Raw genomic sequence first — 17,709 nt, 5'->3', positions numbered from 1 at the left:
AGAGGCCAGGGAAAGGTGGGGATTGGGTGAAGGGGAGAACCTTTGTGGTCCTAGTACATGATGGCGGAAATGACCTAGGGTGGGGCTAAGAGTGTTTTGCAGACACCTATCATGATAAGAAAAACTATGCCTAGGAGTCAACAACTATACTATAAGCCATAAAAAAAGAGAGAAAAAACACATGTGCCAGGGGCCAGGCAGTAGCGCAGCAGGTTAAGTGTACACGGCAAAAAGCACAAGAACTGGAGTTGGGATCTGGGTTGGAGCCCTGGCTCCTGACCTGCAGGGCGAAGGTTGCTTCACAAGCGGTGAAGCCGATTTACAGGAGTCTATCTTTCTCTCCCCCTCTCTGTCTTCTCCTCTTTCCATTTCTCTCTGTCCTATCCAACAAGGACACCAATGACAACAGTAATAATAACAAAAAAGATAAACAACAAGGGCAGCAAAAATGTGGGAAAAAAATGGCCCCCAGGAGCAGTGGATTCGTAGTGCAGGTACCGAGGCCCAGCAATAACCTTGAAAGCAAAATAATAATAATAATAATAATAATAATAATAATAATAATGAGGAAGGAAGGAAGGAAGGACACATGCACCTCAGTTCTGATAAGTCAAAAACTTTTCTGAAGGTACACAGTTCAAAAGGAATCAGCTAGTCACTTGTTGAAATCTCTTGAAGAAATTGAATCAAGATATTCATTCAGAATAAATGATATGGCATGCTCTGGGATTATGGATTAATTTTAGCCAAGAAGAAGGAATTTTTTAAAATCTCATATTCATCTTCTATTTTTACATCGCTGCCATGGTTATAAGATGAATAAAGAGCTGTAGTGCAACTAGGATAGGGGGTGAGGAGAAAAAGACGTGGCCAGGAAGTACTTGCAAGAGACTAAAAAGGAAAAGGAAATTATACACTAGTGTTTTGAAAGTTGATGCAGGGGCAAGATAACAAGTGAGACAGTGTACTTGGTAGCATAGAGGGCTGCTTTGACACACATGCAGTTCAGATTGGATCCCAGCACCTAGAATGGCCAGTTGCTAACAATCTAATTAAAATACTTACACAACCAGTATTCACATCTAGTTTTGAACAAATATCCACAGTAAATATTGATGTGATTTTTAAAAAAAAAACATGATATATGTAGCAAATCACTTATAGAACTTAAGCAGAAAGGAAGAAAAATCTCCATTAAACAAGTACAGTCGAAAAGACTGTTGTTTATTGACTTTTAATTATATTAGTGATCTAGAATGAACAAAGTTCAAGAAAGCTTTAATAACAACGTCACTGCTTTGTTAGGTTTGAAATCAAAGAATAAGCATAAGAATAACAATGTTAGAAAAGATTTCAGAGGTTGTTTAGTACTTCTCCTGTCTTATTTTAGCAAAATTGCCTTAAAGAATTTCACATGTTAAAAATACATTCTATTTTTGAACACAGCCAGATAAGGAGATTTCTATTCGTCCCTTGGTATCCCATTTCAATGACTGTAACTCTGAGGAAAATGTTTCCTAATACCACCTAAATTTGATCATGCTGCTTAAATTATTTTGTTTGTTATATTCTCTTCTAAATAGAGATAGATTAGTATATTCATTATCTTTATGACCACAAATGCTTTTTTATCATTTGCAAGAGATTTTTCATGTGTTACCTATTTAATCCTTGAAAGAATCTTAGTATTATTTATGTCACTTTACAGATGAGAAAATTTGGGTTTAGAGAGCAAATTAATTCAGGTTTAAGGAAGAAGTATGAAAGTCTTAAATTATTCAGCTATTCCGTGCTTGGGTTCAAATTCAAGATTGGGTGTGTTCAAAGTGGCATGGCCATAGACTCAACTACTTACTTCATATGTAATTATTACTTGTCACTGATCACTCAACCTTCTCCACCCCTTACCCTGAACAAGTCTGAATAATATCTATTTTAGGAAGCTTAGCAAATGCTGAACAAAATTGGAGGGCTAGTTTCTACAGAGAATCCTAGTAGCATTTTATCTTCTAAACTGAGTGTGATTTTGCAGTGGATAATTGTAATTTATGCCAGGACCATGCTCATTCTTCTATTAACAGTACCCAGGCTTCCCTTGGGGACTGTCAGTCAAATTGCTCTGTTCAAAGAGCAAGTTAATCCAGGCAAGACCTAATAGTAAATTTTTCCAGGAACCTGAATTGTGAGTGGAATGACTGAAAGAGACCAGGGGTTCATCCCATTCAGTGAGGTGTTCTCCAGACCTGCTGAATTCTAAGAGAATGTTCTCCTGTTACTCCTCAATGCTCAGTGTGACCTCATATTCCATAAATTATTTTTTCATTTAAGTTATCTAATGTTAACTTCTGCTGCTAGTAGAGAATTTTGATACTACTCTCCAGGAGGATGTGTGTGTGTGTGTGTGTGTGTACACACACACACACACACACACACACTGATTAAATGCTGCTGCTTTTACTACGTGCTCAACATAGAGATAAGAGGCATCAAAATAATGTTGTGGGGGTTTTGATTGTTTGCTTGCTTGTGGTTTTCTTTCTTTTCTTTTCTTTTTTCTTTTTCAGACAGAGACAGCGAAGGCAAAGAGTTAAAAGATGCCAGCACTGAAGCTTTCTTCAATGTGGTGGGGGCTGGGCTTGAACCTGGGTGTCATGCATGATAAAACAACATACAACCAAGGAAGCTATTTTGCTAGTCCTAAAGAACATCAATTTCATGGAAATTTTGTAAACAAAATATGTCTCTCATGTTGAAAAAAAACAAAAAAAAAATACAGCACATTTATTTTTTACTGAGCTCACCAAAAGTAGGAATACATTGGTAAATTCTCTAGAATCCTTACTACATTATTTTTTTTCCTTTGAAAATGTTTTCAGGTATCTTAGATTTCTCAACAAGGACAAAAAATTCAGAAAATTTTATGTCTATTTAATGAGATACTTTCCCTGTGTCCTTTCTTGGAAGAGTCCATGGAGGACTAAAGGTACTGCAGCAAACATGTCATTTTAGAAGTTCTCCATCCAAGCAGAAAATCAAATACAGGTGGTAGACATAAAGTTCTGGCTAGATAGTCAAAGGTAGCTGCAGTCTAGGTGCTACACAAGTCCTACTAGCCTGTGCTTCTTTTATATTTTTAAAAAATATTTATTTATTTATTTTTCCCTTTTGTTGCTCTTGCTTCATTGTTTTAGTTATTGTTGTTGTTATTGATGTCATTGTTGTTAGGACAGAGAGAAATGAAGAGAGGCAGGGAAGACAGAGAGGGGGAAAGAAAGACAGACACCTGCAGACCTGCTTCACTACCTGTGAAGCGACTTCCCTGCAGGTGGGGGACCAGGGGCTTGAACCAGGATCCTTACTCCAGTCCTTACGCTTGGCACCACGTGCACTTAACCCGCTGCACTACCATCCGACTCCCTAGCCAGTGTTTCAAAGTCTAAAAGTAGAAACCAGAATAGAAGAAAAAGTGAAAGTATCAATAGAGTCATGTAGCTGAGTTCTACTCAATAAAGTTCTTGCGTTGACTACATAATGAAACATTAGATCAGATTCTCTAACAAAGTTAGCAAAGGCCTATAATTTGAAACGGTACAGTAAGACTACTTTGAATCTATAGAAATTATAAGCCAATCATAAAGGATCCTTCACTATCTTGAATAATCTGTTCAATTATCAAAATCTTCAGTAGCAGCCAAGGTATGTATCATGGAATATAAAATAAAAAGCTTGCTTACAAGAAGATAATTTGGACTCTACTGAGACAATAAGGCAAGTACATATGACATAGCAACAAAGTGCAGTGAGAATGTCAATTTCCCAATATAAATAGTACCTAAAAGTCAGCACACTCAAAATTTTATGATCTACTTACTTCCCTGAACTGAAATTCCAGACAGTCCCTAGCCATGTGAGCACAGAATTTTTCTACCTTTTCCTTCTTAGTAAAATCTCATTTCACTACCAAAGCAAGAAATAACGGAGTACATCTATATGACAGACAATCATAGAAATTCTCCCTTTTGGAAAGTGAAAATTACCTAGTAATTTCTAAGTAAAATGCCTTTCACCTGGTGAACCATTAAATACCTTTTTCTTTCTTTTTTTTTTTTTGACTGGACAGAGATATTCAATCCCTTTTAATATCAGCTATCAATGGTTGTGTCTAGGGAAACTGATAAGTCATATTTAAGAACAAATAAAGCCTAGCTCACAGCACATTCAGAGCTCTTCAGATGTGTTCTCCCTCCTAATATGCAACCACAGAGATCACCTATAAATCACACTTGCCAGTCATAGAAAATACACGAAAGAGATAAAGGCCACACATCCAGGGAAATTTCATCTTTATTTTGGTAAAAGTTTATGAATGGAGCAATCTCTGGAACACTGAGTAAGACCTATAAAAGGACATGTGATGCCATAGCACACCTATGGCTGAGATCATGGTGTGCACACTACTCCAAATACTAAGCCCCTACAATTACCAGTACTGAGGACTGTCAACTCAACATGGTGACATGCTGGAGGAAAGGGAATTCTAATAATAATTCTGCCTAAGAACAGCTCACATCCTTTGCAAGATATGATTTGCATTATAAAATATATGAACTCAGAATCAGGTACAAGGTTAGGCTAATTGTTACTACCATAGATTATGGTCAATGGAGGAATCAGTGCAAAGAAGCATTAAAAAAAAAAAATCTCTCCAGGACTGTGGAGCTAGCATAGTAGTTATGCAAAAAGACTTTCATGCCTGAGACTCTGAGGTCCCAGGTTCAGTCCCCAGCACAACCACCAGCCAGAGCTGAGGAGTGCTCTGGTCTTTGTCTCTGCATCTCTCTCAATAAAAATACATAAATAAAACATTAAAAAATAGAATAATTATATGTTTTATATTGTTAGTGTCACAGAATAATATAAGAATGTGCTGCTTCGGGGCCAGGCGGTAGCACAGGGGGTTAAGCTTAAGCATATGGCAAAAAGCAAAAGGACTGGAGGAAGGACCCCAGTTTGAGCCCCCAGCTCCCCACCTGCAGGAAGGTCGCTTCACAGGTAGTGAAGCGGTTCTGCAAATGTCTATCTTTCTCTCCCCCTCTCTCTGTCTTTCCATCCTCTCTCAATTTCTCTCTGCCCTCTCCAACAACAACAATAAACAACAAGGGCAACAAAAGGGAAAAATTAGCCTCCAGGAGCAGTAGATTCATAGTGCAGGCACCAAGCCCCAGTGATAACCCTGGAGGCAAAAAAAAAAAAAAAAAAAAAAGAATAAATGAGTTAATTAATTAATTAATGTGCTGCTTCAAAATAATTGGCTTAAAATAGATACTGAATCCTTTCAACATCATATTATGCTACATTGTAACATTAAGTTATATCATAACTAGAAATTTCTATGAAAAATTCCAACCAAAATATTACTATTATTAAGTAGGTACCCTAAACATAAAAAAAATAAAATTCAAACTTCTTAACCTGATTCAGAGCCTTTCACAAGGTCACTCAGCCATTTTTTTTGGTCCTGATTTTCCAGTCCTGCTCTGTAAGAATTCTGTACAAGTTAAACTTGTGAAGTTGCAGGAGCATGCATGCTGCTTTTGAATATTTAGTCCAGTCACTCCAATGTCCCAAACTGTCCATCCCTCAGTCATGCCTCTTTGGAGATTTGAAGTTCCTACACAATCACTGAACTCCTCTGCATCCCTGACAGCACACTGCATTCATTTTCTTTATACATAATAGAATTTCAAAAGCTACTTGTTGGTATGAATAACCATTTCAACAACTTTAGAAGAGAAAGGGAGATTTTCAGTTGTTTAAACTTACAAATAATATACCTATTCATAAGTCAAGTATTTTATAGAATAACTACTGTGTACAAGACATTATGCAGGTGTAATGAGGAATGCCAAGATGGAAACTGACACACTTCACTTTCAGAGGTTTTAAAATCCAGTAGGAAAAATAATATCTATGCTCAAATCACAAGCTAAAAAACTATCAATAATCCATTCTGGATTCTGCAAAGGCTGGTAGGGATTGCTTAGTGCTCAAATGGGGGGGGGGGGGGGCATCAAGGACAAATCAGAAGCTTGGATGAACAGGAATAAGACAAGTTTTCCTTCACAAGCATTAACAAAAACAAAGAAGTTAATGAAGCAAGGAGAGATACTTTAGTATATGTACAGATAGGCAGAAAATAGATAAATGTGAGAGCAATTTATATTGTGAATTAAAACCCATCGAAGAATTCAGAGATCAGTTTTAATGTCATTATATAAGGCAGTATGCTTAGTAACCAATACAGTGGGAACATTGCACAGGATAATTATGATATCTAAGGAAAATATGATATTGTAACTTTTTATGACACTGATATTTAATGGCAATCCAATCTCAGGCTGAAATATTGAAGTATTCTTATAGAGCATCTATGATTCTTTTGTCTGTGATTTAGGGATATTTTATTATTTTTATAATGTATAAACTGACCATGTGGATTATACATACATATCCACGTCAATCACACCAATATCTAGTAACTCAGGTTTATCTGATTTTAGATTGGGAAAGTCACTGACACTTAAAAGAAAAAAAATCCCTTAGTATCCAAATGCATCAAAACAAATGTGTTACTTACTTCATAAATGCACTGAGTTATATAATGTTTAATTAATCAATTGCATAGTCATTTAGAAATGTATTTTACATAATGACTATGCAAAAAGATTTTCATGTCTGAGATCCCAGAGGTCCCAGGCTCAATCTTTGGCAGAACCATAGGCCAGAGCTGAGCAGTGCTCTGATAAAAAATGAAATAAAGAGAAAATATAATTCATTTAAATTTCATAGGGAGGAGAAATAAAACTTAAATTACTTAAATATTCAAGTAGCCACATCTGCTTAAGGACTATATTTCAAGGTTCAAAAGCATGCCCAGACTTTCTTCATGCTTGAGTACAGAATGATTACTTGTAGTGGGTCTAGGTCTCCTTACTCCCCTCCCCAGACTCTCTAACTGTTATAGGAGAACAATGGTTGGGAGAATCATTATGAAATAGCCGGTTCATTTTCTTTTTTTGTTGAGAGTGTGGGGAGGGGGGGGTGATTGACAGGACTGGCTTCCCTACTCTGAGTCAACATTTTTAGGAAGAGACAAAGAATTTGAGAAGACATATAGAGGCCAGATTCAAAACTCAGTCATATGCGTGACAAAGTATATACATTATACAGGAGAGCTATCCTGCTGGCCCTACAAATAAATATCTTTTTAATTTTATTCTTCTCTTCTCCTCGACTCTCCTTTTCCCCCCTCCCCCACCAGAGTACTGATGGGCTCTGTTTTGTGGTGGAACCAGGGATTGAACCTGAGATCTTCAAGTCTTAGGCATAAAATATTGTTAAATAAACTACTATGCTATCTGCTTGATGCTAGCCAACTAATTTCAAGAAAAAAGATGCCTGGTTTTAAGATAATTTCTACTATATTTAGAAACTTCTAGGTGGTAACAGAGTGGAGATATATAAAATCTCTGTATTTTAGCTATGATTCATTTCTGTGAGCTTAATCTCAGTTTATGAGTCACAGTGGGCATGTTAGCTTCTTGCTATTACCTACTGGTTTTGGTATATGGAAATATTTTGAGTATAGACTACTAAGAACATTGGGTGAATGAAAAGTCAGATTAAAGGACATAATATGAGTATAAATGAGGTGCTTGGTTAATAAAAGGTGAGGTTATTTCATTTAGTATTAAGATCAGCATCTCAGAGTACTCTGGAACAAAGATTTATCAATAGATTGATTAACTGGAAGAAAGGATACTATGCACAGAAATATAAGACAATTATACAAATTCCACATAATTTCCTTTCCCTCACAATAGCGTCATCTAAATATCACTTCCTGGTGTAATTTAGCTCTTCCTTGCACATGAGATCTGTGCACAACAAATCCAGTTTAAACTCAAACCTGGAATCACTCTCAGATGATCCAGCCTTGCTGGACATCGTGTCTATAGCATTCAGAGACTGATCAAATACAGTATTTGTTTTCACCTGAACAAGTAAACCTAAACAGATGAAAATGTAGATTTTCCCCCTAATCGTTTCTCAATTGATTTTATAAGCCTCCATTACTTTAACACAATTGCACAGACACATATTGGAAAGGTTATTTGAAGTGACAGATGGGCCTATTTTGAAATTAAAAAAAAAAAAAAAAACTCATGGTACTACTGAAAGGAAGTCACGAAATCCAAAATTAAACTGGACAGAATGGTCTTAAGTTGTTTTTGTTCTTTTTTCAAGGAAACAGAGTGGGAGGTTGAGACAAGGCCATCACCTCATCTCTGCATTCCCTTACTTGGGTCAATTTGCCTTGAACTTACAGGCTCTTTCATTCCTTTTTAACTTAATATGCACCCCTAGATTTTACACCTCTGTATATTTAGAGGCAAACATCCAAATGATTATACTAAAAATATCCTAAAAATACAAGTACATTTTTATAGGTCTGACTTTAAAGATTCATGGAAAAATAAAGCTTTAAGCAACTTATTCTGCCATTAAAAATTCCATATTGGATGAGAGATTGAAAGCATACATGTAAAAAACAAAGCACTAGTATGCATTGAGAAGCACTGCCTATGGTTCCCATGAGGTGCCATGCCTACCTTATTGTGCTCGTATTTGTAGGGGATCTTGAGCGTGTCCATGGCTCTGATCATGGCCTGCATGGCTGTGAAGATGTTCTGATACACCAGCTTGGTGAAGCCCCTTTTGTCTTCATCAGAGTATCCTGACCCGTGGATGATTCTCATCTGCTTGATAAATGTACTCTTGCCACTCTCTCCTGTGCCTGGAAGATAGACAATAGGAGTACATCAGATCATTGACACCACTTCTAAGTCTCCCAGACAATACTAGACATGGCAGCATGGACTTAATTAATATTCCTGGGGACAATGTTATAGGTAGAAACAGCCACCTATATAGCAAACACTTAGCAAAACCAGAGGGATGGAGTTCATTTCAGAGGCAGGGAAGCTTTAAAAAAAAAAAAAAAATCAAGTCACCTCTTTAAAGTTACTCAGCATGAAATTTTGGTGGTGATTTGTAACTACCATCAAACATAAACTACAAACTTATAAGGGTCAGTTAAAACTGGAACTTTTGAACAGAGAAAAGAGCTGATAGTTTCTTCCTTGGAGATTATCTGAAACATTTCTAGAATACAAGATTGTTTGGGTTGGATTTTGATGTAGAAATGATGTTGCACATACACAAATGCTACTCAGAGCATGATAAGAGAAATATGAGTGAAATTTTTCTAGGTGTCTCTTATTTTAGTATATGTGTTCACAGAATCCAGATAAAGTATTTTTTGAAACAGAAAGCATTATATTCTATTAATTTCTAGTGGGACTACCAGCTGAGTTGTTTCAAGGAATCATTTAATTTAGAAAAGTCACAGTGATTCTCCTTCTTTCTTCTTATTCTTCACAAATAACATGTTACAGAAATGTATCATGATTGGGTCTATGTATATTATCTCATCTTTTTTCCTTCTTTAATATTCCTTCTCTGTTACTGTAAGCTTGAAGATAATTCCTAACAAAATCACAAATGGCCTTGGGAAGAAGGAAAGATAGAAAGATAAGATTATATAAAGGAATGACAAGACATTTGTTCTACAGCATATCTAAAACTGAGTCTAATTTGTTTTCTAAAATTTAGTGGCTCTGTCATATGTCATTTAATTTCAGAATTTCACTCATTTTCAAATGGCCCTGAGATTTTTTTTTAAATGTTTTTGGATCAGAAGGATAGTTGGCATGAGAGCACAGGACTTACATGCCCATGGCCTTAAAAGCCACAAGTTCAACTCCCAGCACTTTACCATACCAGCACTGGTGGATGCTCTGATTTCTATCTCCCTCTGCCCCCCATATTCAATTATTTTAAAAATAAGAAAAGTATTTTCCTCATTTAAATTTTATTTTCCCTAAGAAAACAGAAAAACAAACTACCTATTTGGATATTAAATATAGAGGAACATAATAATAAAATACATATGACTTTATGAGTAGCTTCTTCACTACAATTTCCTACCTACATTTTTTTTGTTTTATTTATAAAAAGGAAACACTGACAAAACCAGAGGATAAGAAGGGTACAACTCCACACAGTTCCCACCACCAGAACTCTGTATCCCATCCCCTCCCTTGATAGCTTTCCTATTCTTTAACCCTCTGGGAGTATGGACCCAAGGTCATTGTGGGATGCAGAAGGTGGAACGTATGGCTTCTATAATTGCTTACCCACTGAACATGGGCATTGACAGGTCGATCCATATTACCGGCCTGTCTGTCTCTTTCCCTAGTGGGGCGGGTTTCTGGGGAATCGGAGCTCCAGGACACACTGGTGTACCTACACTACATTAAAAAAAAAAAAAGGCAGAAAAGGAAGACTAGAAACTACAAACACAACATCTGTCCTAATTTCATTTTGTTTTTCTGGTGGCTGGATTTCATTATTATCTTTATAAACAATCATGAAAAACTCAAATAAGTATTACAGTTTTCATACAAGCACTCTTAAACGGCTGCAGATGTCTTGGTAAATACAGAAGCTTCATACAATTTCAAAGAAAGATGATTTCTAGCCCCATAGTACTGCAATTGCCTACTCTGTGTTATTTTCATATAATTTTAGAAGGGTCTAGAGTATCCTGAAATAATACAACAGTGAGAATGTGATGAACTCATTTTAACAAGATAACCTAAGAGCTTAGAATGCTACTTTTTAATCCCAACCACAAATTTTTAGGGTGAGGGAGTAACATGAAACCTAGCGTGTCCATTAGAAGAGAAGGAAGAAAAAAAGTAGCAGGGTCAGGCACACTTGGTTAAACACCTGGTTAAGTTGCAGTACATAAGGACCCAGGTTCAAGCCCCTGGTCCCCACCTGCAGGGGGAAACTTTACTAGTGCTGAAGTAGGGTTGCAGGTATCTATCTCCTCCTCCCATCTCAATTTCTCCCTGTCTGTAACCAATAATCAATAAGACAAAAATATTTAAAAAGAAAGAAAGTAGCAGGACACCATGGATAAGCTGTATCCCCTTCAAATTGTCAGATTCTGCTCAAACAGAATCCCTCCCTGGCATCCTGTGACTTCTCCCTCCATCCCCCTGGTTGCTGCCATGACTGCCCAGCTGCTAAGAGAATGCTCCTCAGTTGTCATGCCCACACCTTCATCAGCAGTTCCTTTATAGAACTCTCCTAGTGGCCCAGTTGAAGTTTGCCATGTTTCCTCTGGAACTCAGACTGATACAAATACCAAGAGGAAAGCAGTGGGCAGGAGTGGTTGAGATAAAAGACAATAAAGGCAAGAGAATAAAAGCAGACCCTCTCTCCTTCCTCTATAAATGTTATTTATAAGATGCCCTCCAGTTTATAGTGTCCGAAAGTCATCAAGTCACACTCACAACACTGTTCTGGAAGCCAGTCTTGAAGAAATGACAGACTGAACTCAAACCAGAATCTGGGGTACCTGCCTCTCCCTCCAAAGTACTAGCAGATACAGCACTTGTCTCCCATAGCACACCCACACGCACCAGCTCCCACCCAAACAAATAAGCCTCAAGATTAATCTCCAATATACAGAGGGAACTAAATACCTTCTTTCTTGTAAAGGAAACAAAGAAATTTGCATTCAACCTTTTAAACTTGGCCAAACACTTTGAACTGCACTGCCATTTTTTTCCTTTCAAAAATGCAAGATAGGTGTCTTTCTCTTCATGTCACACAAAAGGAAAACTCTTGCAGAGGTGAGGCACCAGGGCTCGGATGTCAATATTTGCATAGTCACAGCAACTTCCACATCCAGGATAGTCAACTTCTATCTACAGTCTAGAAATATCTCTATCAGGCTTCGACTACACCCAATTTTTGTTCACTGAAATTTATTTATTCCCTTTTGTTGCCCTTGCTTTTTTTTCCCACTTTTGTTGTAGTTATTATTGTTGTCGTTGGATAGGACAGAGAGAAATGGAGAGAGGAGGGGAAGACAAAAGGGGAGAGAAAGACAAACACCTGCAGACCTGCTTCGCCTCTTGTAAAGCGACTCCCCTGCAGGTGGGGAGCCAGGGGCTCAAACCCGGATCCTTATGCCAGTCCTTGTGTTTTGCACCACCTGCGCTTAGCCCACTGTGCTACACTGCCTCCCTGAATCTAAATTTCAATCTCATTAATATAACTTCAACAAACAGGTCCCATTAAAATCTTGAAAATATCTTTCAATAGACTGGTCTTTCTGCCTAGGCAGATTACACACATGAAACAACACATTTCAGTGCTAATAAATAAGTATAAATAAGAAAACTTTATAAAAGAAAACAATCATGTGGGGTGGATGCTATAAGCAGAATTATAAAGCAATCAATGTGTTATTCTGTATTACGGTGGATTTAGCTAAAAAGACACATATGGACTAAAACATCAATCTAGCAAAAAACTCAGCTTCTTGGTCACCTAAGAGTCCTACCATGGCAATAAATTAACTATGCATAGAGGTATCACATAGGACTTGCATAATCCCAGATTAGACTCCTGGCATCACCAATAGCCAGAGGTGAGTGATGCTATAATAAAACATAAAGGGAGGGGGAGAGATAAACAAATTTCACATATTACTCCTGTTTTTATAGATTTGTATATTTTCAGTGTAAAAATGAACATTTTAATAAACTAGTCATAATTAATATAAAAAAATGATATTGTGAGCATAAAATAGCTGTTTCCAAATTACATTAAAACTATTGTTTCCAAAAGGCCACAAGTATGAGAGACTTCACTTTTTTGTCTCCAAGGTTATCACTGTAGTTTGATGTCAGCACTACAAATCCACAGATCCCAAAGGAGGCTTTTTTCCCTTTTTTTTTACATTTTAATTTATTATTTTTATTTTCTATTCAATATGACAGAGAAATTGAGATGGGAGGGGGAGACAGAAAGTAAGACCTGCTTCATAGCTTGTGAAGCACCCTGCTGCAGGGGCTCAAACCTGGGTCCTTATGCATAATATTATTTGAGCTTATTCAGATGAGACACCACCCAGTCCCCAAGGCTTCACAATTCTTTATCTCTTAATGAAAGAAAGTAGATTTTTCTACTAGTAGTTTTGTTTATGAATCCAGAGATGGCACAAATAGCCCTTAACCAATTTAAAGAAACATAAATCTGTTGTTTACAAAGTCACTGATAAAACAAAATCTGCCATTCAGTCTTTACATAAAAACACCCTGGGTGGAGGGAAGTTATTATTTTTCTTTTAATTTACTTAATGTTTCACAGTTGACAGTAAATACAATAGTTTGTACATGCATAACATTTCCCAGTTTTCCACATATGAAGTTATTATTTTTCAGTAATGAATAAATCTCAAACAAAGGCATTTAAGAACATTAACAATCACATCAATACACACAAAGGATTAAGTCCCATAAATCTGTGGGTTATTTTTTCATCCTTCAATTATCTCTATAAATATAGCAAAAAGTTTTCCTAGTGCTAGAGAAATACCTCACTTAAATAATGTACTACTTTGCCATGTGTGTGACCCAAGTTCAAGCCCAGGTACTGAAAGGAGCTTGGGTGTTGTGGTGTCTTTTGCTCTTTCTGTCTGTGTCACTATCTCTAAGAAATAAAAATAAATCCTAGAAAAGTTCTTATTGGCAACTATTTTGTATTTTCTTATCCCAACTCATCACAAGGAATGAGACTATGCTTTTCAAAAGGCCCCTCATCCAGGATGCTTAATTGGTTTTGAGTGATTTTTCTTTCCTACCCACTGGACTGAGAAAGCAGAGAATCCTTAGTCCATTTCACATGAACTTCCATCAGAACAAAAAATCAAGTGTGAATTTAATATACTCCTGTGGAGTACATCACTTTGTAAGCTGTTATAGTACAACATATAGACACACAAGCTCCTCACTCATACACAAACTGATGCTTCCATTTTAGGCTTTGCCAAGCTCTTTACAGCAGAAGAGATTTCCCCATATAGCCTCTTCCAGATATCTATATATACATATCCTACTCGTACAAAGCATTTATACATATATGCTGACTTCTCATTTGCATAATGTAACCTATAAGTAGTTCTGTCCAATTAATCTCTAAAGGAAGGGCAGTTTTTTGTATCCCACACTCTGCCTGAAATGACAGTTTTATTAATACAGTAATACACGAACATCTCATGGCAATAGATTATCATTTGTTGCTGAAAGGAATCATCAGCTCACTGGCTCCACTCACAGTTAAGTTGGTTTCTTGGACAACACTCATATCAACAGAACTGCAGAGCATACACCATATATGTGCAAGTGTTACTTGATACCACGGAAATGCCTATTACATCTGTCACCTACCTGAGAATAGTTGGTGCCCCCAATTTTCATCCAATGGCCCTAGAATACAATCACTGGGCACCATGCTATAAAACTATAGGCACTTCAAGCACCCTTATGGTTCACTGCCTTCATCCTGGAAACAACTTCTTTGTGCCTCTTACAGGCAGAAAACCCCACACTTTCCTGGCCTCCAGGAAAAAGAAGAAATATTAAAGAAGAGTTAGCAAAACCCATATTTAAAACTGTACAATGAATATGTTTACTTCATTCTCCCAGTGCCTCTCATGACTGTATTTGGAGATACTGTCAAGCCATCAGAAGCCTACATCTGAAGCCTTTAATTAATGTGAAAGCTCAGGCCAAATCTCTCTGCTCTGCCTGATTAACTGGCCAGCACCCAGAGAAAGGATAATTAAGAACAAACCCAAGTCTCACGCATCTGAATTATACTTAAAGGAACTACTTACTTAAGGTCCTCTGGTTTAGGCCAAGAGTCTGAAATACGGAATTCTTAGCACCACTAAAGCTTAACTTGGGTCACTTCCACATAAACTTGAATAAGTAGAACCAGAAATTTCAAATAGGAATTTTTTACCCACAAGCACATTATCAACCCACTCCTGAAAAGAATTAATAGCACTGAGATGAAAGTGATTTAATAACATTGAGTCAAAACGAAATCCATGTGTTGTCCACATTCCAGTACATTATATACTTTCAAATACATGCATCCTGTCTCCTAAACATTTTCCTCCACTTAAAAGTCAGCATTTGAAGCTGAAGAACTTTAATAGCAAAGTCACCATAACTTCATCTCCTTAGAAGATTGTCCTCTGAGAGAGCAAGGATTGGGAATGCTTAACCCTTTGTGACCAGCAAGGCTACTGAAGATACTGGTTCTTTTTTGTTTGTTTGTTTGTTTGTTTGTTTTCCAGGGTTATGGCTGGGGCTTGGCCTGCACTATGAATCCACTACTCCTGGAGGCCATTTCCCTCCCTATTTGTTGCCCTTGTTGTTTATCATTGTTATTATTGTTGTCATTGCTATCATTGTTGTTGGATAGAATAGAAAGAAATCTAGAGAGATGGGGAAGACAGAGAGGGGGAGAGAGACACCTGCAGACCTGCTTCACCGCTTGTGAAGTGACCTCCCTTGCAGCTGGGGAGCCTGGGCCTCGAACCAGGATTCCTACCCCACCCAGTCCTTTCTCTTTGAGCTATGTGCTCAAAGAGAAATATGTGACATTTTTGTATACAAACAAGGAGTCAGAGGAAGGGGAAATAAAGACTCAATCCCATTTATAATTGAGCCAAAAAGATAAAATACTTTGGAGTGAATCTCATGAAAGAGGTGAAGGACCTTTACAACAAAAACTATAAAACATTACTAAAAGAAATAGAGAAGGGAACACAGAAGTGGAAGAACATTTCTTGTTCCTGGATCAGAAGACTAAACATCATTAAAATGGCCATTCTAACAAAACATAATCTACAATTTTAATGCAACCCCTATCAAAATTCCAACAGCATTTTTAAAACAAAATTGTAAACAACTTGTCCAAAAAATTGTGTGGAACCACAAAAGGCCACGAATTGTCAAAGTACTTCTGAGGGGAAAAAAAGGAAAAGGAGGTATCACGGTCCTCAACTTCAGTTAATACGACAAAGCAATAAAAAACAAAACAGCATGGTATTGGAATAAAAATGGACACTGGGATCAATGGAACAGAACTGAAAACCTAGAAATGAGCCCACACATATATGTATATGACAAAGGTGCCAATACCACGCAATGGGGGTAAAGAACATCTCTTCAAGACTGGCTTACTTTAATAATGGCCTTTTTGGTCAATACCAGGCCACTCCATCATCTGGGGCTCTAGTTGGGGGATCTTTGAATTCACACATAGATATGATGAACCTGGACCCCCCCAATAGATCCCTCTCTCCACCATCACTCATCATTTACATCAGGAACATCAGCATAAGTCCTATTGTGGGCCTATCCATAAAACTGCCCTCACTGTAGAGCAGCAATGGTAGAGACATGCCCATTCTCAAAAAGGAGGCTGGGTCACCCTATTCTGCCACTTAATGAAGACTGGTCCTGAAATGAGTACAACCTAGAATGTTCCAAGCATTGACTATGAACTGTGAGTTCAGACTGACAGGGACTCAGAAATTAAGTCTCCTGTGCTAAATATGAACATATATGGGCCCTAGTACAGAGATATATAGGACAGAGTGAACAGTTTAAGATATATATATAATTTTTCCCTTCATATTTGGGAGCTACTCTTTGCCCTAGTCCAGCTTTCTAGCCCTATTATATTTATATAATATACATATTTATAGCCCTATATATTTCTACTCTGAAACCATGTCCCCAGTCAGTATTTTAGCCCAACTGCATGTTAGTTATGAGGCTCAGGCAAATATTACTAAAGTCATGGGCTCCTTGGAACATTCCTAAGATAGACTTCATAGTTTCTTCCAACGTGAAGACACTTAATTTCATCTGTTCTATTCCTACTTTGGGGTTCCTGTTTATTAAACAATTTGTCCTGCTTTTTGTATATTACCACATTTCAGTCACCAAGCTGGTGTCAGAGTTTAGAATAGGACTATAGAAGGCTGGATTAGAGGACAAACTGCAGTATATTTTAAGAATACAAGCAAAAATTCATGATACCTGGATCAAGATGGCAAAGATATGATACAGAGAAGATCTGGCATCTAGACTAGAGATAGATGAGAAGAGAAATGAGTGGTAAGGAGAAGAAATTAAGTAAATAGAACTAATCCTAACTTTTTGGGCTTGAGAATTAAGTAAATCAATGTCTTGAAGTGTGTGTGTGTGTGTGTGTGTGTGTGTGTGTTGTGTATGTTTCATTCAATGCCTTTTTCTACGTAAAGAAATTCTGTTAAAATGATCCTTAGTTAAAATGATCCCTGATTCCTAGAGAAGACTGAGTAGGAAAAGATTTGGATGGATTAAGAGAGGCATACTCAGTTTGAAATGTTCATTGGTTACAACAAGGGCCATTTTTGTTTTGTTCTGTTTGTTTAGCAGTGAGCCAAAATGCATTGAATTGAATTGACTAGAAGAGAACTGTAATTCAGGCAGCATGAGCTCAAGTAAGAAACCTAAAAGGTATCCAGGTGTATGAGGATGTTTCTTAAAGAGGAAAAAAAAATGAATGAAGTAACAGAGAATAAGGTAATAATGAGATCAAGGAATCAGAAGGGTAAGCAATTAGTGGTCGAACACAGTATAAAATGAGTAGGCATTGAAG

The 17,709-nt window shown here is 37.2% G+C and overlaps 1 protein-coding gene across 2 annotated transcripts in view; it reads right to left on the bottom strand.

The window, feature by feature from the left end:
• Window positions 1–17,709, bottom strand: part of GNAQ (G protein subunit alpha q) — a 318,212-nt gene that overhangs the window by 201,443 nt on the left and 99,060 nt on the right. For both annotated transcript variants that reach the window (XM_007516117.3, XM_060199538.1), the window contains exon 2: window positions 8,673–8,857. In XM_007516117.3, coding sequence (XP_007516179.1) covers window positions 8,673–8,857 — 185 coding nt within the window. The remainder of the gene's footprint in view (window positions 1–8,672; window positions 8,858–17,709) is intronic.

This window comes from Erinaceus europaeus, chromosome 10 (assembly GCF_950295315.1).
Source record: "Erinaceus europaeus chromosome 10, mEriEur2.1, whole genome shotgun sequence".
In the NCBI taxonomy this organism is placed as follows: Eukaryota; Metazoa; Chordata; class Mammalia; order Eulipotyphla; family Erinaceidae; genus Erinaceus; species Erinaceus europaeus.
Note: the sequence above shows the minus strand (reverse complement) of the source record. Positions and strands in the feature narration are given on the sequence as shown.